Genomic DNA, 26,616 nt, shown 5'->3' with positions numbered 1-26,616 from the left:
AGCAGGGCTGGTCAGGCAGCTTGTTGAAATAGTCAAGCTGCCTTCCTTGCACATAAATTTCTTGTAAATATTTCCTTAATCAAGCGTGTTTGGTTTTGCTGTTTTGTTTTGGCTTTCTTGATTTTGCTCCCCCTCCCCCATGGCTTAAAATTGTTTAACAGAGGTAGGCTGTAGCATACTGAACTACGTGTTTCCACCTGAGAGAAGCCTTTGATCTTTGGATATTTGGGGGATATGCTGAACCTCCTGCCCCTAATTTGGAAGGTGCTAGATAAGACTCTACTCTCTCTTACACTTTGGTGAGTGGGGTACCTAGAGAGAAGCAGTGAGTGCGATGGCTCCGTTCGGTGGCACAGTAATGCTCCCACTGATGCGTCCAAAAGCTGGGTTGCACGTGAGTCCCAGGAAGTTCCTAAAAGCGACGGATAGAGGAGAGGTAGGTGGGCGCTAAGGGGAGTGAGGCAGCCGGATAACAACCCACTCTTGCCAGAAGCAGTTTGTTTGTCTCTGGACAGCAGTGATAGTACCTATCCACTGCCTTAGGCTAGCCCTGGACCTGGCTTTGCAATAGCTAGTGATGCTTCGTAGTTCGTGGAGAGGGAAAGGACAGTGCAAATAAGGGCAGAAACTGCCATGTGCTTGCTGCAGTGATAAACAGGGGTCATGCTGTAAGACAATCCCAGGCAAACCAGTGCTGACCGCATCTGGAGGACAGCCATTTGTCTGGCATCCAGAAAAGCACAGCAAAACTCATGTAATGACAATTTGCCCTTTAGAACTAGCACAGATCCTTCCGGAGCTGCATGTAGTTCAACACCAGAAAGCAGCCAAGCCCAAACTATTAGCTCAGACATCCCAAGGTCTGGAGTTGTGAGCACACACACGACTTCGTAGTATTTTAGGTTAACACATCACAACTTCAGCCCCTTGCTGGAGTTGAAATGAGGCATGTTTGCACAGCTTTTGCTCATTTTTATTTTTTTTTTTTTGTGTTGGCGAGCAGCTTAGCTGGAGACTTATGTGCTGGACTGCTGTTGCTTTTGCCATTTTTGCTTAAGGCAATAGCAGAGCAATCTGCATGTGGTAAACAAACTGGAAAAGAATACTCAGAATTTTGGCGCTCTCTTCCCTCCTGGCAATTCTACTCCACTAGTGCAAATATTTCATGACCACTTAGGATGACTTTATAACCATCTGTGAGTTTGGGGTTTGTTGTGTTTTTTAATACTAGTTTTTTTTTCCCCAGAAGCAAAGGCTAAAACAAACTGGAATGTAAAGCCCTACTGCACCTAAATATCTCATCACCTTTGCCACTCAGATCTCCTTACCAGGGCAGAGGCAGGGGGTGCTTGGATTTCTCTTTTCTTTTTTTTAATTACTTATCCATAAGTATTTAGTATTTCTCCAAAGTCTCTCAAGTGAAACTCTCTTGTGTTCTCCAAGAGCTCTCATGCTGTAGCCAGCGCAGGAAAGACAGGAGTGCAGAGAACCTGCCTTCTTGAAGCACTGTTTGTTTCTGTATGGATTGTTTTATTGCGAGCACATGGTGTTTACCTGCAAAAATTTTATCCAGCAATCACCTTGCGCGTCTCAGTGACATCGACATGCAGGGATGCCAGAGCCCCACCCTGCATGCCTCGCTCCTCCAGCTGCCCGTGCTCCTCCAGCTTGGGTGCACTGTGCACCTGGCAGTGGGAACTGCATGCTTCAGTCAGGTTTAAATTTTGTGATGGAGATGTTTTGGTCGCCTTCAAATGGCACTGCCAAAGAACATGCATTGTGAGATTTCAAAGCACTGTGTTGCTTTTGTACGGCTTGCTTCGCTCGATGCAAAGGCTTTTGTCTTGCAGTGCCTGGTTGTTTGTCCTTGCAGGTGCAGAACAGGCTAGAAAAATATTTCAGCATCAAGCAATGACTGAATATGAACCCAGCATTTGCAACCCCACCAGCTGTCACACACCCAATCAGATAACCTGGGGACAGTGCAGGCTGGGCAGGACAGCCTGCAGCAGCTGAAGCTCTTCTGAAAGACAAACCCATGCCTCCACAAACTTTCCTGAGCTTGCCCTTCTCACAGTGCTTGCACCTTGCCTCCCTTTTGCCTATACCCTCCCCTGTATTCACTGGGTTTCCCCTTCACACCGTCCAGCAGAGGAAGGGGGCCTGAGTATGGCAGGCTTGGCAAGAGCCCCGGCCCTCGGTATCGCGCCCAGGCCGGAGGCTTGCTCTCCGTACTGCCTCCCACACCCCAGTTGCTCCCCAGCCCCTGGAGGTGGGGGGTGGCCAGCCTGGGGCTGGTGTGGGGGACAGGGCGTGTCCCAGTGGCCACAAGGAATGGTGCTGGCCCCCGGGGATCACCACGGCATGCAGCCTGCAGTGGTGTGCAGCTCCTCACAGGCCCCAACAGGCTCAAATAACCATCCCTCCTATTAAAAAAAGTATATTTTATTGGGTCTTTCCTCGTTTTACAGGCTCTCTCGCAGAGTTTTGCTCCAAAAAGCCCTTTTGTTCAGGACACATGGGTTTGGCCGGCCCACGGGCACTGACCGGACCCTCTCCGCGCACGCGGGAGGCAGCAAGCGAATTAACCTTTCCAAACGGCGAGCGAATTAACCAGAAACACTGAAACCGCCCTAAAACTGAGGGCGGGGGCGGGTAGTTCAGGTCCACGTTCCCCTCCCGGGGCGGCTCCGCTCAGGGCCTGGCTGCAGCCGACGCCTCTGCCCCTAAGGCCGCGCCGGCCCGGTAAAGGGCTGGCGGGCGGCCCGCCCGGCCCGGCCCGGCGCGGAGCGGAGGAGCTCCGCCCCGTCCCGCCCGCCTCACTCCCCGCCCGAGGGATCGATTGGTCGCGCCTCCGTTTCGAGGGCAGCTCGGGAGAGCCGCCAGCGCCAGAAACGTCCCCCGGGCGGGTCTGGCCCCGGGGGGGAGCGGCGTGAAAAACCGCCTCACGCTCGGGCGGGCGGCGCCCTGCCCTCTGGCGGGCCGGGGCCGCGCCGGGCGCTGAGGGGAAGGTGGAGCAGCGGCCCCGTCCCTAGCGGGGACGGTGGGCGAAGCGGCAACGAACAGCGGGGCCTTGCTCGCCCGGAGCCGGTGAAGCCGCTCCCCCCCGGGCCCGTGGAGCCGGTAGGGGTGAGCTCCCACACGGGCACTGCTCCCAGAGGCCTTGGGCGGGCGCAGGGTCAGTGGTGGCCTACGCACCTGCTGTCACAGTGTGATGGTTTGAGGAACCCACAACAATTTATTGTCATTTAGAAAATTATTCTCTCAGCTGATGACCCCTCCCCACCCGGGAAGGGGGATCAGGGAAAAAACAAGGAAACTCAGGGGTTGAAATATAAACAGGTTTAATAGAATAAGACCAAATAATTAACATTAATAACACTAAAGAACCAATATTGATCCCAATACCAATATAAAATATACAAGATTATACTCAGCCAGTTCTATCAGCAGGAAGCTGCGCACTCCCAGCAGGGGACAGAAAATGTCAGACGCTGCGAGCACTATGGCTTCGGGAGGAAGGGAAGGGCTCAGGGGTTTGGCACCAGGGCAAGGAGTTCTCGGGAGCGCCGCCATCGTAGAAGAGAGAAACTCCTCAGCAAACTTTCTAATTTATATTGAACGTGACGTTTGTGGTATGAAATAGTCCTGTTGGCCAGCTTGGGGCAAGTGCGTGGGTCTCACTTCTCCTCGTCCTGCACCTGGCGAGGCTTGAAAACAGTGAGACCTTGAAACCTGCGCACCATAGCTGGCTATAAAGTAAATATTTCCAAAAATTCAGACACTAGAGTCTTCTAAAAATGCAGTTTTCCCAAGCATTATAAGAGACCTTACTGAAAAGTAAAATTACTGAAAGAGAAATTAATCCTGTGTTGCCCAAACCAGGGCACAGGCGCAGGCCTGACAGCGGTCACCCCACGCCATGGTGCCGGCCGCAGCAGGGACAGCCAGCCTTGGCGCCCCGCTGTCCCCGGGCTTTGTTCGCTTTGGCTCTGGGAGGCACCACCCGCCCTGAGAAATGATCCCAGGATTTCACCAAAATACACAGTTGCTCCTTGCAGCCTTGAAAGGATGGCACCATAAAGGGCAGGGAGGCCAGGTATGGAAAACCAAAGATCTCGGGGGAGGCAGCCATGCCACTGCCCTCACAGCATGGGTCTCACCATGTTTCAGCCGTCACGGGAGGGCTGCAAGGAAAGTTTATGCTAATTTAGGCAAATACCGAGGGAAACAGCTCCAGCAAGGTGGTGATTTTCCCAGGATGAGGCTCCATCCCTCAGCACGTTCTCCAGGCGTGCTAACCCCTCAATTTCCCTAAATACTAGGAATTTGACTATAGATAGCATTTGTGGTAGCAAAAGACTGTGTTCGTGTTTTCTCCTGATCTTTTGATACGATTTTACTCATTTGCAGACTTTGAAGTCTGGTTGTTCAAACAGCGCTCTCGCAAACAAAATCTCACGAGCTGACGTTAACCAATTCACACAGAAGCTTGACTCAAAATTTTAAAGGTCGAGCATAGGTATCCCTACATAGGATATATAAGGATATACCTTATAAGGATATACCTTTTACATATATATCTCTCTGTGTGTATATATATAAGGTATATAAGGATATACCTTATATACAGGTATCCCTATACCGGGCCATCCAGTGGGGAAATCAGGGTACTGGTGTCACTTCCCTGCTCTGGCTTCCAGGACTGCGCAGCCTCAGGAAAGCTGCATCCCCGGGGACTCAGCTCCCTTTTCTTAAATCAGGGTTAGGGGGAGCAGATGCTTTGGAAGAAGGCCTGTACCCCAAGCAGTAATATGTGAAGAAAACAGTAGCAACGGAGGGCTGCTCAAACGGATCCTGCAGCCTCCCGTCCGAGGATGGGCAGGTTCAGCCTGCTGGCATGGATCCCGCAGCCGCCAGCCTGAGCGTGGGGTCGGATGGTGCCTCTGAAGGGCTGGAGCTCCCCTCTGGCTCTCCTCCTGCACAGACCAAGACCAAACCGACGGACAAGAGGCCACCAAGGCCAGATTGCCATGCCGAGATGGCCTCCCCTGGCATGACCCGCACTGGCCCGGGAGGGAGGAACAGGAGAAGGGCCCAAACTACTTCCCGAGGTCGGGTCCGAGCGAGCCGGGCAGAGTCCCCCTATTCTTTCTACCGGGGTCGGCCGCCTCAGCCCCCATTCACCTCCGCGGTGGGACCCTGCCGCTACCGGGCAGGGCAGGCTCGGGCGCCATTTCGGCGGGCCCGGGGCCGGGCGGCGGCAGAGGGCGCTGGCCGGGTGCCGAGGCGCGGCCCGGTGAGCGGCAGGAGGCCGACAACCGCAGCCTTATCAGCTCTCCGCAGGCCTCCTCGGGCCCGGGCCGCCGCGGGTCCCCGCTTGCCGGCCCATGGGCGGCGGCAGCGGCGGCTCGGAGGCGCCTCCTCCTGCCGCAGACCCGCGCGGCGGGGACCGGCTGCAGCAGCAGCAGCACCAGCGCCTCCGCCGCTGCTGCCGCCTGGGCTCCGCCGCGCCGGCCGCATGGCGGGCTACGCGCCGCGCCTGCCCTGGCTGCTGCCGCTGCTGCGGCGGGCGGCGCCGCCCCCCTGGGCTCGGGCCGCCGGCGCGGCCGCCGGCCTCCGCGCCCTGCCGCGCCCGGCCAGCAGGTGCGGGACCCTCCCCCCCGCGTCGCCGCCGCTGCTGCTGCCGCCGGGCGCTCCGTGGTGCCGCCGCCGCCTCCTCCTCCTCCCGCCCGCGGCGGGCAGCGCTCCGCGCCCCCTGAGCGCCGCCGCGGGCGCGGAGCCGCCGGCGCCGCCGCGGGGGTCTGGCGGGGCCCCGCCGCGCTTCGAGGCTCGGAGGCTGCTGGCCCTGGTGCACCCCGAGCGCTGGAGACTGACAGGTACCGGCCGCGGCCCGGGGCTGACCCGCCGCCGCGCCGGGGGGCCGCCCTGGGGCTTCGTCGGAGCGGGGAGGGACCGGAGGGTCTCGCGGGGCCGTTGCGCGGCCCGGGTGGGGGTCCTGCCCCGCCGCCGGTGCGGGGCGCGCTGCCCGGGGGTCACGGCCCGGAGCGGCGGCCCGCCGCCGGGGCGAAGGAGGAGGCCGTATTTCCCTCCTGACCCGGCGCGTCTGGTACCGTCAGAGCACAACGTGACATCTTTACGCCAGCTTTTGATAGGTGTAAAAAGCTAAAACCATGCATTCTACACCCCCCACCCCACCCCCCTTGGCATCTCTTAATTTGTTTCGAAGGGAAGGCAAAAGTTTTGGAAGTTACAGAGCTCTCTGTTCCTCTAGTCCCTCTCTGCATGTTCAGTGCTGGCTTCACAAGCAGCCTGCAATTAACTCGGGCCTGAGTCTATGTGGAATGAAGTAGAAATGGGAATCCTAGGGCTTTTTTTTTTTTATTTTTTTAAATGTAGTAGATAAATTGGAGTTCTGTCTCCTAAGCACTTCTTGCCTGGAACTTTTGTAAGTTGTTTCGGGAATGAAGTTATTTATTTATTTTTAGCGTCTATGCGGTGAAGTCAAAGAGCATGGTCGCATAAATTGCGCCCTTAACGGAGTGATATTATCTACAAAGTTTTCTTGACACTGCTTCTCATGGGGATAATAGGATAATAGCTGTTAGTAAGAAAACAATGTCAAATTATTATGTGGTTTGGGTTTTGTTTTTTTTATTGGCGGACAGCACACGTGCTACCGTGGCAGTGTGAGGCCTGTAAGCCTTTGCGAAAACTTGGGTAATTCCCACGGAATGGGTAAATGGTGTTTGAGAGAAAAGAAGTGAGGTGGGTAGACTTAATGTAAAAAAGTGGGTTTGAGAAACATGAAGTAGTTTACGATATTTTATTCACAGTGGATAGTTAAGAGTTTCATCCCATATTGGCATTACAGAACCAAAATAAATTGGATCCTAATTCATTTTTGTAAGAAATTAGAAGTATTTCTGTGCTGTGGACACCTGTTTTATGCAGCTAATACCACCATCTTGGTTGTGCAGAACAAAAGCAGGGGAAAATTGAGGGGACAGGGCTGGATGGAGAGGAGAAACGGTGTAATGTTCAGTAAGGCTTCAGCCTTGCTCAGGATTCTTTTTCTTCATTGGCTCATGGATGGAAAAGTAAAAAGCCCTTTGCCAGTAACTAATGTTTGGTATGTTCAGATTTTGGTGAAGAAGTGAATATCTGATCAGACAGATTACCTGCTGATTTTACAATGAATTTCTTTTGTTTTCCTATTGATATTGAAACAAATTGGTTATTTTAAGGATGCCTTTTAGGAACTTAAGGCTCCTAACTAACTGAGAATTTAATTTAGTTCCCTTTACTAGGCATTGTGCTGTTGGCTTGTTTATCACAGGCAGGTTACAGTATACTTGTCTGTAATTGTGTTTTGAAATAGGGCTAAGTATCCTTAATCTGCGCAGTCTGCTCATGGTTTTATCTAAGTAAATCGACTATCACTGTTACTAAAAATAAGCTACATGCAGTTTTGTCTTTTGAGATAACAAAATGTCCCGAATTAAAGTTTAAAAAAAAACCAACCCAAAACCAAACAAAACACAACACAACAACTTGATAGTATGAAATCATGAGGATGGAAAAAATATGCAAATGTAATAACTGCTTTTCAGTGTTCTGTTGGTCTTGGTTCTGAGAGAGGAGTAAATTTATGTAAAATTTTTCGTCTTTATTGATACCCTACTTAAGTGAAAACTTTTGTTGTTAAGTTGTAATTAAGTTGGGGGATGGAAAAGTAACAAGGAAAATACTTTGGGTCATTATAAAGTGCAGGAATAATAAATGTGGGCAAAATGCCTTGTAGTAGGGAAATCACATCTGCCCATTGTATTTAAAATATGTTGCGTTTTATTCCTGTTATATCTTTGTACTGAGAAACTAGTCCTTAAAAACTGAGTATCTCTGTTTTTCTTGCACTCAAAGAAAGAGGAAGGTTAATGGTTTCACTGTATTCAACAATGAATCTAGGGTGAAACATTTAACTTCCTCCTCAAGTCCCTACAAATGGTAAGCAAATGCTGTGGGATCTCTTCAGAGGCTTTACAGGTGCAGTTTTGTTTTGCAAGAAAGTTGAGCTCCTGCAGGTCTTTTACATTTTTATATAACTGGTAGTTGGTAGCATAGGTGTATAGCATTACCACTGTGAAGTGAAATATACCTTTTCTGTGATTCCACGTGGCACAGGTCATGATGTTCTGCTTGTTGCAGCTGAGCACTGAAATTCACAGTCACAGAAGACAAAGTAGATGTAATGATGACAGTGGAGGCCTGGGGAGCAGAGGAGGATGATTTGTGAGGATGTTGCACAAGACTAGGATCACCCATCTTGGTGTGGTGGGGAAATGGTGACCGCTGAGGAGGTGCAGGTACTGAGGTGAAGGTGACCTGCTCCAGTGACTGGCACCAAAAGAGACAGTCGCATCTTGTTTTACACGGGGCCTCTTCACCATCCGCTGGCTCAGGAAGAAGCGGTGTGCTCTGGCCAGGAATTCCAGGGTGCTGGCACGCAGCACCTCTTGCTATGCTCACAGAAGGAGGTTTGGACCCTTTAGAGGCTCTTAGGAATGAAAATAAATGTACCAAATATCATGCTGTCCAAAGAAAACCAACAGGGGGATCAGTGTAATATGTCCCATGGGTAGAGCTGTGAATATATTTTAAACAGACATGTGTGTTAAATTTTATTGTTCTTATTAAAGGTGGTAAAAAGATGGCTAAATACCATGATGGGAATATACTCTCTTAGTGGCCACAGTTTTGTGTAGTGAAATTAGGAGTTTGTAAATTCTGAAATACCTCAAAGGAGGGAAGTAATTTTAGGAATTTTTGGCTCGTCGTGTGCAGTCAGGTCAGGTAAACCTGTGTCTTCAGTTAAATTCAATTCCCAGGGAAGAGGACAGGGCCATTGTTGAAATTATTAAATCCTGCTGTCTGTGTGAGGCCACAAAAATGCCTTTTCAAAATGATCCCTTTTATTTCCTCCTGCCTCCTTGGTTCTCCCTGTGAGAAACTGTCTGTTGCACTTTATCCAAACCACACTTGAAGGAAACAATAGTCCTATTGAATTGTAAAGTAAGCACAAGGAACTCTGAAATTTTTAATCCAAGAGCAAAGTGTGCCCTTTCCCTGTATAACACTTAGTGTGCACTGAGTCAAAGTAAGAAGGTTTGGTTTGTACACAGGTTTTCTCTAGAGATGTGCAGGAAATGTTATTTTATAAGTTTTATTTTAGAATTTGGGGTGTAATTTGTAATAGCTGTTTTCCTATAAGTTAGAATTTGCTGTGAAATCAGAAGAGCACTGGTTTATTCATGATCTGACTTTTCTGTACTTTGAAGTTACACCAGGTGATGCACTTTCTCGTTCTTGAATGAGCAGTACTGGATTGCTGGAGATTTATCTTTTGTAGTTTCTAAGAAGGAATAAATCCCTATAAAAAGAATTCTTAAAGAAAGACAATAAAAATAAGTTATACCTAAGGCTATCTGAAATACTTAGGTATATTCTCTGTAATGTAGTTCAGAAACTATTTTAATAATTCCTTTGATTGGGGATGATTGAGGTAGGGAGCAACTTGATTATTTTATTATTATTTTTTTTGTACAAGATGCAGATAGAAATGTAGAACACATCAGCTGTGAGTATTGCTACTAGAAAGTCATGCTTTCAGTTATTTATACTTGTACGAGCTGACATTTCTTATGTTAAGTACTTGAGTAGGAGTATCTTTGAAAACTTCAGTTATTTTAGGAAATTAAATCAAGCAGATAATATGTGTTTAGTTTGTAGTAACATTTAAATGGTTTAATTTTGAAACTTGCACTCTTCCAAGCTTTGTAGTGTGAGTTTGAACATCAACAGGCAACCCATGCATTGCTAAGGATATGCTTTTCCTCCCTCCATTTAAAAATTAGTTAAAACTCAGACAAGTGGCATCTCTGAAAAATGAGTTTTCAAACACCCATTCACACCTTGACAGTGAGTCAAATTTGTTCTGTAGTGTGCGTAATGGGAAGAAAGCTAGCAGGAGCAGAGAGGCTTACAGGCACTAGAATACCCTACTCTTCAGAGCGTGGTTTGAACCCCGGTCCTGTAAATCTTGCTGCTCCTGTGCTGTCACCCAGTAGCTGGGACATTCCTGGCCAAAATTTTGGTTCACCTGTCAGGTTCGTGTATGTGGCCATTGTTTTTTGTTACTGTATTTAGTTACCGTAAAGTGGTTCTGCTTATCCCATAGCAACTCAACAACCACACTTAACTTACTTGAATTTTCTGAAGGTAATTCTTGTGGTTTTAAAATCGTAATTCCTATATGTATGGTATTTACAGGGGTAACTTACTGATTGTTTTCTCACGTGCAGTGTGCCTTTTGTAGAAATCAAAGAGGCTGTATGGGGTGGTTTTTTTGTTCTTTCCTCCTCTAGTTTTTCTTCTTCAGTGTTTGATATGAAACGTACAAAAGGTCCGAGCAGCCTTGTAGCTTTATCACACAAAGTTTGTTTTTCCTGTGGCTAGTTGGTGACTGTTCCTTATTTCAAATTGTTGGTGAACTGGTAATGAAACTATTTAGTTAAGACATTGCAGAAACAGTAGCTGCTGACCACTGTGATCAGTTAGGTGCTTATAACATAGTTTCTTTGGGGAATGTTTTTGCTGTGCTATTTGTGTAAATTTTGAAAACAGGAGGAATAATAGCTAGATTGATCTGACATAAAGATTGTGTTCTACACAAGATCAATATTAATTTTAATGACATGGTAAAAAAAAAAAGTTGTGTTCTCTCTTGGTTTTGGGTGTCTTAAAAAGACTAGCTTGTAGTACTGTTTGTATTGATAATAACCAATTGTAAAATAGAGATACCATCTTAATTAAGAGAAAGTGAAGATACTTGCTTGCAGTCAGAGTCAAGCCTCCATCTTTGCTTTCAGACAGAGATTTTGCACCGCTCTGTATTGGCCTTCTGCCAGGCTGTGCGCCTTGCTACTTCTTCCTCCTTCTCTCCCGTGCAGAGTGACAGTCTTACTCACTCTTCCCTTTCTTGGGCTTCCTCAAATCACTGTGTTCTGCTCTGCCTGGAAGGACACGTCTCCTGTTAAATACCTTCTCTGAAAGCTCTTCTGACAAACCGTCTATAGCCTATTCTGCAAAGGTTCCTTGATGTCTTGTTTGCTCCATAGCAAAGGACTCCTGGCAGGTCTGTCCTGTTTGATCATAAGATCCTCACTGAGGATGATTTCTGTCAATTCTGAACATGTCATGACTCTAAAGAACAGACTTTCTTCAAGGTGATAAGACTTCTTCCGTAAGTTGCATTGTGTAAATGTTCTGAGCATGAGGGATACTCTGTGGCTCACTCCTGTGCTGGTATCTCGCCGTGCCCTCCAAACTCTGGACACTCATCTTGTTCTTGAGATATTATCTCAAAGGTATTGCCTGTCTCTCCTGTTTAATTCTGTCCCACAGCAATTTTCTGCAGCTGTTAATTTCTCCAAACTGTTATATAATCCTGGTCAGTCAGATGACCCACAGTATGCCTGCCTTTTCATGAGCTGTCTTGAAGATATTTTCAGGAAGTTGTGCAACTGTATTGTTGTTGTACCAAAGAAAATAGCATTTGCTGTTTGGAAACCCAAATTGCTCTTTCACGCTTAAAAAAATAACAACAACAAAACAGAAACAACACCACAGACTCAATAACCACATCAAACTGTCTATAGAATACTTTTCCAAACGTTTTCTAAAAACTGTAGCCATCACTGTAAATAGTGACTTGCAAGATTCAGTATATTCGCAATACCTGCAAAATAACACAACTCGACTCAAAAACCTAGCAGCTTTCCAAAATACACCAGGAATGCAGTATACAGTGGTGCCATCAGACATGCACGATATTTTTTTTATGCGCGCAGTATTACAATTGTTCTTAGTAATGTAAGGAAGATAATTGTAAAAGGTTCTTCTTGCATAATAATAGGTGCAGTCCACATATCACATATGAATTTACTGTAACGTGGAAAGAAAACCACACCAGTCAGACCTAACCTAGTCTATACGGAAGATCTTTAAGTGCTTACGGTGTACTCTGGAAGAAGATTCTATCTTGAAATAAATATTTGCAGAACTGACTCTTCGCAGGGTTGGTAACAGTCCTTCAGCCAGTCCAAAGCAAATTCCTTGTAGGTCAGGATTCACGAAATGGAAATGGGCTTTGCCTAACCAACAAATATAGAATTTATCAGTCCATCTTCCTACCATAAAAGAACGAGTGAAGAGCTCAATCCCTGTGCATGCGTATCATAGAATACAGTAGTCTTCATTCGTCACTCCAAATGCCCTTGTGGAAATTCAGTGTTAAGCTAAAAAAGTCACTGTGTATTAGTATAAAACTGCACAGGTAACTGGTAAAGGACCGACATTCTCTGTTACCAGTAGAAGGGTACTTCTCACAAATCTACAGCTTGCTTTCTGACCTGCTTGCCCTGATCTTCACATGAAACCAGTAAAATACTTAAAAGATTCTGGGAGGTAACATTCATAAGCTTACTGAGTAGTAAAAACTAGGTACTGTGACCTGTTGCTCTGTTACTGTGCACTGCCAAACATCATCATTACCTCATTTTTTTGTCCTTCATCCCTGATTGGCTTGAACAATCTTAATTCATCTGAGGTGAAATCTTTATGTATTTGTGTTTAAAATAGCTCTTCCCCCCAACAGGCTTGCAAGCATTTTTTTTTTGGCTTTGCGCTTTTCCACATACTGTACTGGGTGAGAAGGATGCTCTGGTAAGAACCAGCAAAATTAGAAACTTTCGCTCTCTTGGTGTTCTTTTTTGCATGCAGAAAATTGGTTTATGATGCTTGGGGGTCACTTATTCCTTGTTCGGAAGAAAGATTTTTAATAACTCAGCCTAGTTGCTGCTGGTAAACATCCTGGTTTATCGGTTGATGACCAATTCCTTGCCCCCAAATACATTTACTATGAAATGAAATTGCAGATCTTCTGTCAAGAAGCAAGCACACGTTAACCTTAACAGAGTGCGTTGATGGCAATAGCGATGAAGGCGTCACTTTGTGCAGCGATCTGGATTTCTGTGCAAGTTGACAAGCAAAATGTTTGCTTAACATTTCCAAGGGGACTGCTCAGCTGCTGCTGGAGCCAGCTTGCCTTGTCTTTGCTGCTGTTGCCACTTTGATGGAGCCCTGGTTTTATAAAAGTTCCGTTGATCTGCCTCACATTTTCTTTATTTTCATCTCACAGCCTACTAAACGGATTTACTCTAAAAAATAAAGCTTCCAAAATGCACTCTTTTGTTTGACATAATTTTCTGGGTAGCAGAGTAAGCTATATGAAACTAATACTATGAAGTTTACTCTGACCTTTTTTCTGTCAGTAGCAACCTTCAGCATCACTGAAGTGTCTTCATATCTGGTTGCTGAACACCTCATACTCCTCCCTGTAGCCAGTTATCACAATGACAGCTCTTCTTTGAATGGGGAGATAGAATGAGTGTTTGCTGATTCCTATTTCAATTAGTCAAAGGTTTAAAATAAACAAACAAAAAAAAAGAGCAACAGCCTGGCATGTGTGCTGTTTTCTAGTTGTTCTACTGGTGTAATCAAAATGAGAGTTTCAATTAGGCAACCTTATTTTGCATATGGCTTGTGATTAAATTAGTATAGACAGGTACGTTGCTTAAGGGGAAAATTAAAAGTGACATCTGGATTATATAAGCTTTCATCTTCAGGACTGCATTGTTCCAATATATTACTGAAACTGTGTCTGATGTTTAAGTAGTTTAGTAGTCTTGCGTTTGCTTTATGTACTAGCATTTGCTTTTAGTTCAGTTAAGGCTGTTGGAAGTAATTATGGTGAAACCTGTGCTAGTTTGAATGAAGAAGAGCTGAAGGCAAATCCGAGCCAGGGAAGCCGTACCTCTAGACAGAGACATACGGGATTTTTATCTGTCCAGTCCTCATCCTTCAGTGGATATTTATATATGCAGTTGTCCAGTTCCATCCATAAGTGAGAAATTGTCTGGACTAGCGGAGGCTGAGCTGCCATGCAGCACTGTGCTTATAAGCAATGCTTTTGACCATCTCCAGCTGCCTTATTAGACCAGCTTTTCCTGACAGAACACGACCTAGCTTTTGTTGGATTTTTCACGCTGTTTCACCAATGCAGCCAGCCTATTAATAAGGTCACTCATTCTTAGGAAGTTTTAGCTAGTAAATAATATGCTTATGAGGTATGTTTATGGCACGGATCACATAAGTCTGCAGCAGAAAGTCTTTCCCTTTCTACTCTGGCTTCTTATAGTTTCTACAGCTTCAAGGTAAAGATGTGAGTCCTTTATCTCTAACGTGCTTGCTGGCCTGAGTGTAACGCAATGGAAGGATTGCAGACAAATCTGGAATAAGAAGCGCAGGCAGCAGGTTGGACACAAACAGCAAGGAAAAGGCTTGTTCGGGCAGTGCGTGGAGCTCTCCCAGGACTGCTCTGGGGCACTGCAGTGAAGGTGCAGCGAAGCGTTTGCTTCAGGTGGTGGCAGGCATGCATTTTTTCTGTACTCTTAAATTCTTCATCATAAATGCATGGCTGTATTTATGCTCCAAGTACAATCTGAAACAAAGCTTTCCACGTGTGTGTGTGGAGGTGGCAAGAAGCATCAAACCATCTGTGACAGATGTTAGAAATATTGCTTACAGCAGTGCGCTCCTGGGAGACTCTCTGCTGTCTTCATCACAGAAGTGATACAAAAAGCTCAGTAGAATGTAAGTAAGGAAATTGCAGGATTTTTAGTGCAGCGTCTTTTTGCCTTTAAAGGCATTATCTGCTGGTAGTTTTGTAGCAATCCTATGAATGGTTCCTTTAAGTGTGGGACTGGCTGTTGAAAAAATTATGCTGTATAAATGGTGTTGTTTGTTGTGGTTCAGTGGTTTTCATATCAAGTTTGTTCAGTTTTCAATTAAGAGGGTTTTTTTCTAGTTCTCAGCCTTCGAAATTTGGCTTGCCTTTTCAGAATCAAGCTCTATTCTTGGCTCAAGAAACTTCTTTGCAGATTAAAGTTCAAAAGACTGTCTTGGTCCGGTGCGATTTTTTTCATACTCTGTGGTACAGCTTCAAACAGTTACACAGGTTGTTCCATGGGTGATCTTGCAGCTGGAATTCAAGAGCTCTGCTCATCAGCAAACATACTTCCATTCCAACTTATACTGTTTTTCTTTTATACCAGCAATAGTGAAACAATAGAAATGTATGTAAATTTTGTCAGTCAAGAGTAAATCAATTGGAGTTTTTTGTTTGGTTGGGTTTTTTTGTTTTTTTTTAAATAAAATTATGTGGTTTAGGCAGTTCTTAGGTCAGATCTTCAGTCCATTGCTATCTCAGAAATAGACAGTTGGAAGCTTTATTGTGGTAGCAAGCATGAATAATGGAAAACAAACCCAAGCAGGAGTGAAGGACTGTGTGAGAGAATGAAGACTTGCTGGCTGTGAATGCTCTCTAAGGATGACATCTGTGCAGAGTTAACTTTGTCAGGTGGTCGTGGGGAAGGTTAGACAAGAGAAGCAATTCCAGGACTGTGATTGTATACAGCATCTTTTAGGATCTTAAAATGTGCCTTACCTAAGTTAATTTATGCAGTGACTTAAAATGTCCCATTCAGAACTGGGCCTAAAAGAATGCTGACACTTGCAAGCTTAATAGAAATTTCAAGTAAAAAATTATTTCATATGTACTATTAACGATCTTGCAAATTCAGAAGATTTTTCCTTTTCCTTGTTGATTTGCAGCTGCTGTTGGCTTTCTGACAGTTTCCAGTATCATTACCATGTCAGCCCCTTTCTTTCTGGGTAAAGTTATTGACGTTATTTATACAAATCCCAGTGAAGACTTCACTACCAGCCTGACCAGCCTGTGTGCCTTGCTGAGTGGAATCTTTTTATGTGGTGCTGCTGCTAATGCTACTCGTGTCTACCTCATGCAGACTGCAGGTAAAAACAGAAACAAAAAGTGCTACTGAGAGTCATCTTTTTTCACAGAGCCAGGATACCTAATGATCTGAAATACATTCTTAGCATCGGCTGAGAGACCCTCTTGGAATCAGTAGCTTTTTTTTACCAGATCAAAGGTAAACTAATAGTGCAAAGATAAGTATGCTGGAATAATTGTTCATTTTTATTTACTGTTATGTGACATCTTAAAGCACACTACCTTTTGGTATATTAAAACTCTGTAATGTGACTTGTTCGGTGCTGCGTAATCCTGTGATTTTTATATTGTTGGTGTCTGTATAGTCTTGTGCGCCATGCTTGACTGATTTCTCTTTCTGACAGGACAAAGAATTGTGAAACGTTTGAGAACAACCATGTTCTCCTCTATACTGCAGCAAGAAACCGCTTTCTTTGACAAGACCAGAACAGGAGAGCTGATAAACCGCTTATCTTCAGATACAGCCCTCTTGGGCCGTTCAGTGACTGAAAACCTTTCAGACGGGCTCAGGGCAGGAGCACAGGCATCTGTGGGGGTTGGAATGATGGTACGGTGGTCTCTTTCCAGCTTGTCACTTCTTGTAGTTCCAAGTTTGTTTCAGTTCTGTTAGGTAATGTGTGAATGTGATTCTGTCCAGAAACTGTTGTGTGTTCTTGGATACAAGTGTATTTCACTAGTTATCCTGGTATTACATTGCAATAGATGATGTGCCTGTAGCCGCGTGGTGTTTCCTCAGAAGCCAAAATACGGAGAACAAGAGTCTGAAATGAACTGCTGTTGCTGCCCGAATTTATCAAGGAAAGTATATTAGGCAAATAGCTTAGCTCTATTCTTACTGAAGATATTAAAATCAGTTATAATGTTCCCATGGTTGTAGGTAAAATAGGGTGTGAAGGGCCTGACGTAAAAGTCACTGAAGTTGTTTAATTCTGGTTAAGGCCTAGGTGAGCAAAGGCAGCCCTGAATATCAAATTACTGCTAAGGATTTTTTCAACAAGTGTTAGCGTTTCTGCTTTAGTCTGTCAGTAAAGAATATATGTAGGTAGGAAGCGTGTTAATGAAGGCTTCAGTGCAGTGCATCAGTTAATATTCCTTGGTGGTCAGTTGGTTTATATAAAAATCTGACTTCCCTTGATGGTTTTTGTGGCATTAATTTTTGTATGCTTATCTGAAGAAAGATTTTCAATCCAGAAAGCAAGATGAAATGAAAACACATTAGATCTAATTTCAATAAATCTTGTGAAAATAACTTATTTAGGAGCTTTGATGATTGTTATGAGTGATAAGGTTTTGCAACAGTAAATTAAATCCATTATTCCAGGTTATGAGCATTTGTGGGTGCTACGGAGCACTTGTGACTCCATCTGTTCCTTGGTTGCCCAGAAGTAGCATACAATATTTTTCTACTTAAACTTTCTGTGTTACTCCATCTATTTAAAAGTTGTGAAAGCGCTTTAGAAACTATATAATAGCTTATGTCTTTCAGCATCCCCAAGAGATTTCCTGGTAGGCCTGTTTACTGGCAGGTTAAGATACTAGGCTAAGACCACACAGCAAACCAGTGAGAAAGCTAGAAATGAAATCCAGACCCCTTTGCTTATAATCCTTTGTTCTAACCATGGGATACATTCCCCAAATGCTGTGGAGGAATGGATATTTTGCCTGGAAGTAATAAAACATGATAAATGAAAGCATGGCAGCACTAAATTACAATCCTACTAGTTTTAGAAAACTCTAGCAAGGGAAGTTACACTTCAGTACTCCAGTGGTTTATTTTTAATCTGAACGCTAACCCTTCACACATACCTTTTTCTTCTAGTTTTTTGTGTCTCCTAGCCTTGCTGCATTTGTTCTGAGCGTTGTGCCACCTTTGGCTGTTCTGGCTGTGATTTATGGAAGATACTTGCGAAAACTTACTAAAATGACCCAAGATTCTCTTGCAGAAGCAACACAGGTAATCTTTTAACAGACACTTTCTAGTTAACTTCAAAGTTGCTTTAGTGTATTTAGGTTAATATCTCTGAAGTACAGATCTTCTGAAGATAATTGTACTGTTCATTGCCCAAAGCCATGCTGAGCCTGTAGTTTTGCACCTGAACAGTATGAAAGGTAAATTTCAGTAACGCTCATAGATCTCAAAAACAGCCGTGCTTTGTAAAGAGCTGTCCATAACAATAAAATGTGGAGGTACCAGGCCTTGAGAATTTGGAAACATAGTAAAGCGTAAGGAGGTTAGGCTTTAGCTGTGTGAGAGCATAAAAAAATGAGCCTATGAAATCCTGTGTAACGTGGTACTCAGGTCTGAAAAACACTTTTCTCGGGCTATGGTTATGAGTCTGAAGCCATCAGAAACATCCTAGATGGATCCATCTTTTAAGAAAAATTTGCTAGCAAGTCCTTCTCTGGAATGAATCCTTGACATTTGACTTTTTTGTCAGCTCTTTAGTGTTTATGAGGCTTGACATTTTTTAAACTTTTCTGGGCATCTCAGCACATACTCAGATACTTGGGAGAAAAGTAGAGGAAGTTGTTCTAAAGAGGCTGTTGCAGAGGGGTCTTCATTGTGTTTGCTGACTGTACTGAAATGTTGCAAAGCACTGTCAGAGAAATAGTAGTGATAGTGACCTTTTTCTCACAGGCTGAGGGTGGGGAAACATTATTAAAATGCATAGAAATATAATTAGGAAAGACCCAGTTAAAATAGCCACAGTTGTCAGCTGTTTTAAACTTGAGATATCCTTTGTAGGACTTCTACAAATTGGCTGTGCAGAAGGAAGATTAGCCCTCTTCTGTTTATCTTCCTCATCCTGTGTTGAAGGGAAGTTCATGCCTTTGTAAACCAGGTGTGGGACTTCACATGAAAAAGCAATTTTAGTGTTCCATTCAAATTTTCAGGTTGAATGGGTGATGGAAGAAGGAGAATTACATTTTTACATCATACTTTTACTCACAAAAGGGGGCCTTGTTTTTTGTAAGACCGTCACAGTGTTTATTAACAACTTAGTCTAATTGGTTGCAATTGAGGTAATTTGGGAATTAATACTTTGCTGTTTAGAAGTTAAAATACTGAGTTGAAATGGGACATTAGTAGTTGAGCTAAATTAATTCCCAGTGTTGCTTTGATCAAATGAGTGGAATTGTTTCAGGAAATAACTGCAGGTGTTCTTGCATGATTTAGTGTAGAATAGAATAGTCTTTATTTTTCCCCTTTCCACGTTGTTATTGCAAGTTATTGTGAATAGTAATTTTCTTAAGTGTGTTGTTCACATAAAATTAGGGGTTTTTTTAAGCCTACTTTTATATTTTTCTTTCTCTGCTAACCCTTAAGGTAATCTTGAAGTTCTTTTTAAACTGCCTGGGCATGCAGTTTACTTTTAACTTAATAGAATTAAAAAAAAAAAAGGGGGAGGTGGGTGCAGGGAGGAGGGCATGAGAAATTTTCCAGTGGTATCCAAAGGAATGTATTTGGAGATTAGTGTGGTGATACTGGTTTAACTTTCAAATGTACTGTAACATGAATGATCCAAATTGTGTGTCTATGTGTATTTGTTTTGTTCTTTGCTTTAATGCAGTTAGCCGAGGAGCGTATTGGAAACATAAGAACAGTTCGAGCTTTTGGGCAAGAAGTGGCTGAAATGGAGAAGTATACAAGTAAAGTTGATTATGTGCTACAGCTGGCTAAAAAAGAGGCACTAGCTCGGGCAGGCTTCTTTGGAGCAGTAAGTGTGTTTTGATGAAAGTAAACCGACCATGTTATGCCAAGTGTCAATTATTTTCAAATTCATGAGGATACTTATAAATCTGCAAATAAATGATGTGAGCGTAAACTGAACCTACATGAAACTGTGGGAAGACTGGACTGAAATCAGTCTAAATTGCTGTGAAACTGCACCTCAAGATACGGTGGAATGGTAAAGCCAGTTTAAGTTTCTATTTCTGCCCCACACCCCATAGCTTGGTACTATATTTCTGAGCCCATACCTCTTATTCATGGAACTAAACTAGTGGAAACCTTCCCCCATCCTTAGCATTTTACAGGTGTGGCTTCCTGATGAGATGAGCATCAGTGCAAAGGAAGCAGGGGAGTGGGCAGGTGAGGGAAGGAGAGAGGGATTGCAGTTTTCCGTGACAGCTTGCAGTGAGTTTGCTTAATAGTATTCTAAAACTGCAACGTAACTGCAGACTATCAGTTCTTCTCCTTTAATGATGGTTGAGAATTGATTTTGTTCAAATTTAACTCAGTCCGCTAAAAATCTAGATACCCATATTGTGGCAATACTTTTATTAGAAGAAAAACTCTGAAACACCATTTTAGACGATGAAGTTTAAGATGTATGTGACAAAATCTGCCTTTCCCTCTTTTTCCTTAGACTGGCCTTTCTGGAAACTTAATTGTCCTCTCAGTCTTATACAAAGGAGGATTACTAATGGGCAGTGCCTACATGACAGTTGGTGAACTCTCATCTTTCCTAATGTATGCTTTCTGGGTTGGAATAAGCATTGGAGGTATGAAATGAGAAAGTCGGGTTTCTTCACTTCAAAGCTTTACAGTCAGTATGGGGGCGGGAGGGAAGAAGCTCTTAAAAGATCTGGCATTCTGAAAAAGTCTCTTCCAAATGATTTTCCCAAGAAATTATACTTTTTTTTTTCTTAAGAGTTAATGAAAATAATAATTTATAACTTAATCTCAATATAAGCCTTCCATTTTCCCAAAGAAATACAAACGTTATTTTTTCAGTGTGTGTATGTGACAGATACGTATTACTTTAATTTTCTTCGGGTCTAAATTAAGATACTTGGTATATTGTATAAAGAACTAATACCAGTATTACATTTTTTACGAAGTATGTGGGTCTGTGTTAAACATAATCTATTTAGAAAGGCACGTAGAATTTGGCTGTAATTCAGTATAGAGCGTCTTGAGCTGGAAGAGTGAGCAACGTGCCAGCAGAACTCGACACTCTGGTGCTAACCTTTTGTTTTTCCTTACTGACTGACTGCTCCTTGAAGCACAGACTCTGTAATCTTCTGGCCCAGAAACAAACTGTTCATCTTTTTGACAGCAGTCTTCACTACTGCATACAGGCAAAAATGAAGATAAGGTACTTTGAAGTTTGACAACTGATTGGAAGGGTTCCTTTTTTTAAAATGAGCCTGTTAACTTCTGATAGACCAGCAGGGTAATGCAGCTCGTCTGTATGCTTCTTTTCTAAGACTAAGCCTGTTATCTTGGGAAGCACAAAGATGTACTTGAGGGTAGAATTCACAAAACCTGCTTCCTTGGATATCAAAATTCCAGTGGCACCCATTCCAATTACCAAAACCCTCTCTTCTCTGCTTAAATCATTCAGGCTTGGTCAACAGCCAGATACCTGGCACTTTGAAAACATGGGACAAATTAAGGTTAAATAAATGAAAAATAAGGTTAGAAACAGTGATAAAATGTCATTGAATTAACTTTTATTTGTGATGAAAACATCTCTTAAAATTCTACTTAAGATTATTGAAGAATATAGTTCTGCACAGAGCTCGTTCTCATGGGGACTCTGAAGTAAAGGTGTCTTGCCACAAGAGGCCTGCCTTCCTTGATGCCTACAAAGCATACAGATCTCCAAAGTGCTAAGTCTGCTTGGTATATTTTGTCATCGATACATATAGGAGCTTATGCAATGAACTGTGAAGTCCACTGCATAATTTGGGACTTTGCCTCATTTTGTTGTAACAGTTTGCTGTGTCTTCGACCAAATACTGAAGATGGGTTATGGAAATAAAAACATTTTCTAATTAGTATTTGCTGTTCATATTAACTGATGGTTTTTTTATGAGTCGTTATGAATTTGCAAACCTCAGTGTCTCAGTTTCACTCGGTGAGGCTCATGCATTCTCCCCCCATGCCCTGCTCTAGCTTGTAGATGCTTTGGCTCTTTTTTGCAAGCAGACAGCTTCTCACCATGGCTAGTGCCTTGCGTTGCAAGCTTTCAGGTAGTCCTCAGCGGCAGCATGACAAAATGCCCTGTCTACACTTACAGACTCATGACCTTGTGCTGGGCTTGTGCTCTGCGAGAATAAACCAGTAAACCTATTTTAATATACCTTGGGTTTTCTCCCCTCCTGAAATCACTTTTAACACTATACGCATTTTAAGGTGGAAGTGATTTATTCTGTATGTTTATTCTGTTGGAATTCAGAGATTTTGAAATTGGTTACTCTATTTTGAAAGACACACACAAAAAAAGAAGAAATAAGACATTTTATATTTATGTCTTACTCCATTTTTGGATCTATGTTGGTTTCTATGTTTATTTCAGCTGGAAAACCCTTCAGCCATGCCAGCTCCAAGATGATTCACATAGCTGCTAAGAGCTGGGACCCAGTACTATATGCAGACCTTGTCCTTAGCTTTTCCTTTCTCCAGTAATGTTTGAAGCACGCTGACTTGGGATACATATTTCTTTACATTGTCCATTATCCACATAGCTTCTCAAGCGTTAGTTCAGCCCTTAGGTTTCCTGCCCTCCCCCTCCTGTGGCTGACTCAGCCAGGCTCTCCTATAGTAGTATAATGCTATCTGACAAAGAACAGCATTCAGAGTGCTCCATTCTACTGAATGATTTTGAAAATATAGCTGGCTGTATGCAAGGCTCTTTTTCTAAAGTTGCGTGCTGTTCTTCCTAACAGATGAAAAGAGTTGCTTTGCTTTTGAGTATATGCAAGCTTACGTGTATTAATTTTTTCTATTTTTTTTCTTCAGAATGATTTGTTTTACGGATATAAATAGGAATGGTCAATAATGGTTATTGGTAGCTCTGAAGGGAGACTAGGCAGGGTTTAAATCAACATGTCTGATAGTGTGTTGGAGTAAAAGATCCCCTACGCATCTGATGCTTCAATGCCAGTGGTGAAAAGTATAATGCAAATTTAATGTCTCCTATGTCTTCCATTCCATATGGATGCATAACACTGGTCTGCTTTTTGTTTAGGTCTAAGTTCCTTTTATTCTGAACTAATGAAAGGGCTAGGTGCCGGTGGACGTCTATGGGAACTTATTGAAAGGAAGCCCCAACTTCCATTCAATGGTAGGTCCTTGGTTTGTTATTGCTCATAGGTTGATTTTTCTCTTATTGGTCACCAGTACTTCAGAAAGAGGCGTGTAGTACTTAAAGGTAGTAGTACCGCTCACATTCTTATGAAAGAAACTAGATACAGTGATAATTCTATGACTTTTCCTAACTTTGGAACAGATGATGATGATGATTTCCTTTAATCAGAAGTTTTAGAAGATGAAAACTTGCTGGGTTTTTTTTCCTTTAATGAGTTCAGAATATTTAATAATATTTAAATACAGTAAATAAGAATACCAGCAACACCTTATTTACAGCTTTATTGTTCGGAAGCTAGACAACACCCTCTCTTTGCCTGTCTCCTTCGAAGTAGTTCAGTGAGCTGCTTGTAGAAGATACTTTCTGTGTGAATTGCTGTTTTATTTAATGAGCTGCATCCCACTAAGTGACAATCATACACGAGTTTCCACCAGCTCTGTATGTTGTTAAGAAATGCAATATAGCAAAGCCCAGGTGAGCTGTCAATACTGTAACGTGCCTCTAAGTTTTGTATGGTCCTCTAATTTAGAAACTTTTTAAGGGCTGCTGTAAGAGGAGGAGTCAGAAAAGAACATCCAACAGACCTAACAGATTTTTTTTTGAGTGAGCTCTGGCTTTAGGGAATAGAATTTTATCTTTTGAGTTGGCTGATACAGAGGGGTTCTTTGGAAATGCTGTGCTTCAAATTTCTGTTCTGCTTTTGTCTCCCTACACTGGAATTCCTCAAATTCTTAATCTGATGGACACCAAGTCACAGTCTGTCTGATTTGCCTTCACAGCTGCAAGCCTGTCTGTAGGATGCTTTCCAGCCTGCTTAGGCTTTACATAGGCAGTGAAAAGTAACAATGTCGTCTCCAATGGATGGAGGCAGACTTAGAATAGCAGCCATTTGTCCAAAACGGTAACCACCAACTGGCTAATGAAGGGATAGCTACACACTCTTGTCTTTAGCAGTGAAGCTGGCTTAAGCTTCCTGCCATGACTGACTATTCAGCGCCACACTGCAGTTTCCTATGTCCTTCATAGACCTAGTGCAACTGTTGATTTCATCATCATTTGGATGTTGATTTTTTTTCTTTAATTTTTTTTTTAATCTGGATTATTTCAGTGGTCTTCATCTTTACGGCGGCCCCAGTGCAGAGTAAGCAGTAGTACAGGGGCAGAAGTTGCCTGCCCCATGGAAGGTATTGAATTGTTCAATTACACCAATACTGATATCCAGAAAACAATCTTCATTTTAAAGACCAAACATAAATCGGACAAATTTTCAGACATCCATATAGCATAGGCGTACAGAAAGCTTCTTTTAAGTTTCCTGTCAGTATAATCTAAATACACAGGAAAGGATATAAAACTTTGTCTCAGAAAGCAATTATAGTTGATGTCTGGCTCATCAGACAATAAAACCAAGGGACTATTTCTCTAATGTCTAGATCCACCTGAAACATCTACTCTGCGCTACTTAGGTTGTATATTCATGGAACTCTAGCAGTTGTTGGTGACTACAAATATCTCGGGAACAAATTATAATGTCTTTTTTTCCTGCATCTAGAATCCAAACAAGAAATGAGCACAATCCTGTATATACCTTTTAGATATTTTTACAGTAATATATAGAGGAAGGACTTGTGGTACCAGACTTCCTGTATTGCAGTAGAGTTCAGTGTTTCAGGCCATGGAATAGACTGTGCAATAACTCCAACTGAGAATAAAGATAAGTGATTACTTGTTGCTTTGACAATAGTAAGGATTACGGTGCTAGCACAGGATTTAGCAAATACATTTCTTTTCCCAAAGGGAGGTTTAGAGACCATTCACCTAACAAACAAATTACAATGTGTATGTCCGTGGATTAAAGTAAAGGAAGGAGTCTGAAATTGTATGCTCTTGCCTTTGCCATTTCTATGCTGCTACCATTAAACTGAAAGCCTAGAGAAGGGGAGGGAATCTGGGAGAAAGAAAAGCAAATTAAATTATTTGCTCTAGCAACAGCAAGACTAGTGAAATCTTGATTGCTGCTGATGGATGCCTGTGTTTCCTGTCCACAGTTACTGCTTAACCAAGCACGTGCCTGTGCTGCCATGTGTTGTGGCTAGTTGGGCGTTACTCATGTGCTGCATCTGAAAAGAACTAAAGGTTTTGAAAAGAATTAAAGGCTTTAGCATGAACAAGAACTACTCAGGTGTTGCTCTGAGGCTGCCAGTTTTCACAAAACTGGTAGGAACTTCATCAGTGAGACGCTGCCCTTCAGGAATGCAGCACCACTGTCCAGTGAGTTTGCTTTGTATGGATGTCTGTCGCTGGGCTTTGACAGGGCTTGAAGAAATGGTGTTTCTTTGTCTTACCTGTTCATAAGCTTTTTATAGTACCGGTAGTCTTTTTAGATAATTGCTTAAATCAAATGCTGTGCTCCAGAAGGAAGCTGGTTTTATTTAACTTTGGCAGTCGTTCATTCATGATGGTTTGTTATAGTATTTCACAAACTGAAATTTTAGTTTAGAACTGTTGCCTAAGAGTTATGCCTCTGATTTGAATACACTGTTGTCCTGAATTTATTAAATATACTTTTCACTTAAAAAAAAATCTAAAAAATGGCCATTGATACAACAAACATAGCAGCCGCTTTACTCCAGTGACAGCCTTTGCTTAAAAGCTACACAGTTAATAGGTAGTGGAGGGGGGACTGCGCTTGCCCAAAGGGGGAGGTGTTTCACGTGACTTTTGTGGTTCGGTGAAAGGGCAGCAAGTGATTAGCAATGTTTATCTTTTTGCATCTGTTCTGCAGCAATGGGACTTTGGCCTTCAACAATGCTATTTTATTTCATTGCTCCTAATTGACAAAACTTAACTTGTTTATAATATGTTTAAAAATTCAGATAATTATACTAGAAGTTAATATTGTTAGGTGTTAGCAAGATGCAAATTCTCCCTCTTGCTTGTAGGTAGCCTGCAGGTTCACTGCTGGTAAGCAACTTGAAATTGCATTCAGGAACGAGTGGTGTACCACACTGATTCAGTCATGGCTGAAATGTAACGCCTGTGGTCCTGAATTGTGGCTTGCAGCTATTCCTAGATTTAACATGGAGATAGGTATTTATGTCGGGTGTCCGTAAATCAAGTTCTAGGAGATGTGAGATGATTTTTTTTTTTCTGTATTTTATTCTTTGTCATACAGAGGGAATCACATTAGGCAAAGACACATTCAGAGGTGCTTTGGAATTCAAGGATGTTGAGTTTGCATATCCAACACGTCCAGAAACATCTATTTTCAAAGATTTTAGCCTTTCCATTCCAGCTGGCTCTGTTATGGCTCTGGTTGGCCCAAGTGGCACAGGGAAGTCGACTATTGTGTCCCTTCTGCTGAGGCTGTATGATCCTATCTCAGGTATGTTTTGTGTGTTGCGCTCATTCATGACAATTGATGCTTTGCGTCTCAGATACACCTTATAAACAGTCGGGGTTCCTGTGCTTGAGGTCCTGGTGTGATTGATTGCTCCATTGATGCACCATGCTTCCCTCTGGGGT

At 43.1% G+C, this 26,616-nt stretch overlaps 1 protein-coding gene across 4 annotated transcripts in view; it reads left to right on the top strand.

Moving 5' to 3' along the window:
• ABCB10 (ATP binding cassette subfamily B member 10) overlaps nt 1-26,616 on the top strand; it is a 31,889-nt gene that overhangs the window by 549 nt on the left and 4,724 nt on the right. The window contains exons 1-8 of one of the 4 annotated variants that reach the window (XM_074580142.1): nt 4,886-5,114; nt 15,793-15,993; nt 16,336-16,538; nt 17,811-17,945; nt 19,564-19,710; nt 20,362-20,497; nt 22,972-23,067; nt 26,267-26,476. In XM_074580142.1, the coding sequence (XP_074436243.1) occupies nt 4,901-5,114; nt 15,793-15,993; nt 16,336-16,538; nt 17,811-17,945; nt 19,564-19,710; nt 20,362-20,497; nt 22,972-23,067; nt 26,267-26,476 (1,342 nt within the window). In that variant the 5' untranslated portion in view covers nt 4,886-4,900. Of the gene's footprint in view, nt 1-4,885; nt 5,115-5,200; nt 5,880-8,506; nt 8,538-15,792; nt 15,994-16,335; nt 16,539-17,810; nt 17,946-19,563; nt 19,711-20,361; nt 20,498-22,971; nt 23,068-26,266; nt 26,477-26,616 lie in introns of those variants that run through there. The other 3 variants (XM_074580143.1, XM_074580145.1, XM_074580146.1) reach the window with 3 other exon arrangements.

This window comes from Larus michahellis, chromosome 3 (assembly GCF_964199755.1).
Source record: "Larus michahellis chromosome 3, bLarMic1.1, whole genome shotgun sequence".
Classification (NCBI taxonomy): Eukaryota; Metazoa; Chordata; class Aves; order Charadriiformes; family Laridae; genus Larus; species Larus michahellis.
The sequence above is the reverse complement of the archived record's forward strand: the minus strand, read 5'-3'. Positions and strand labels throughout refer to the sequence as shown.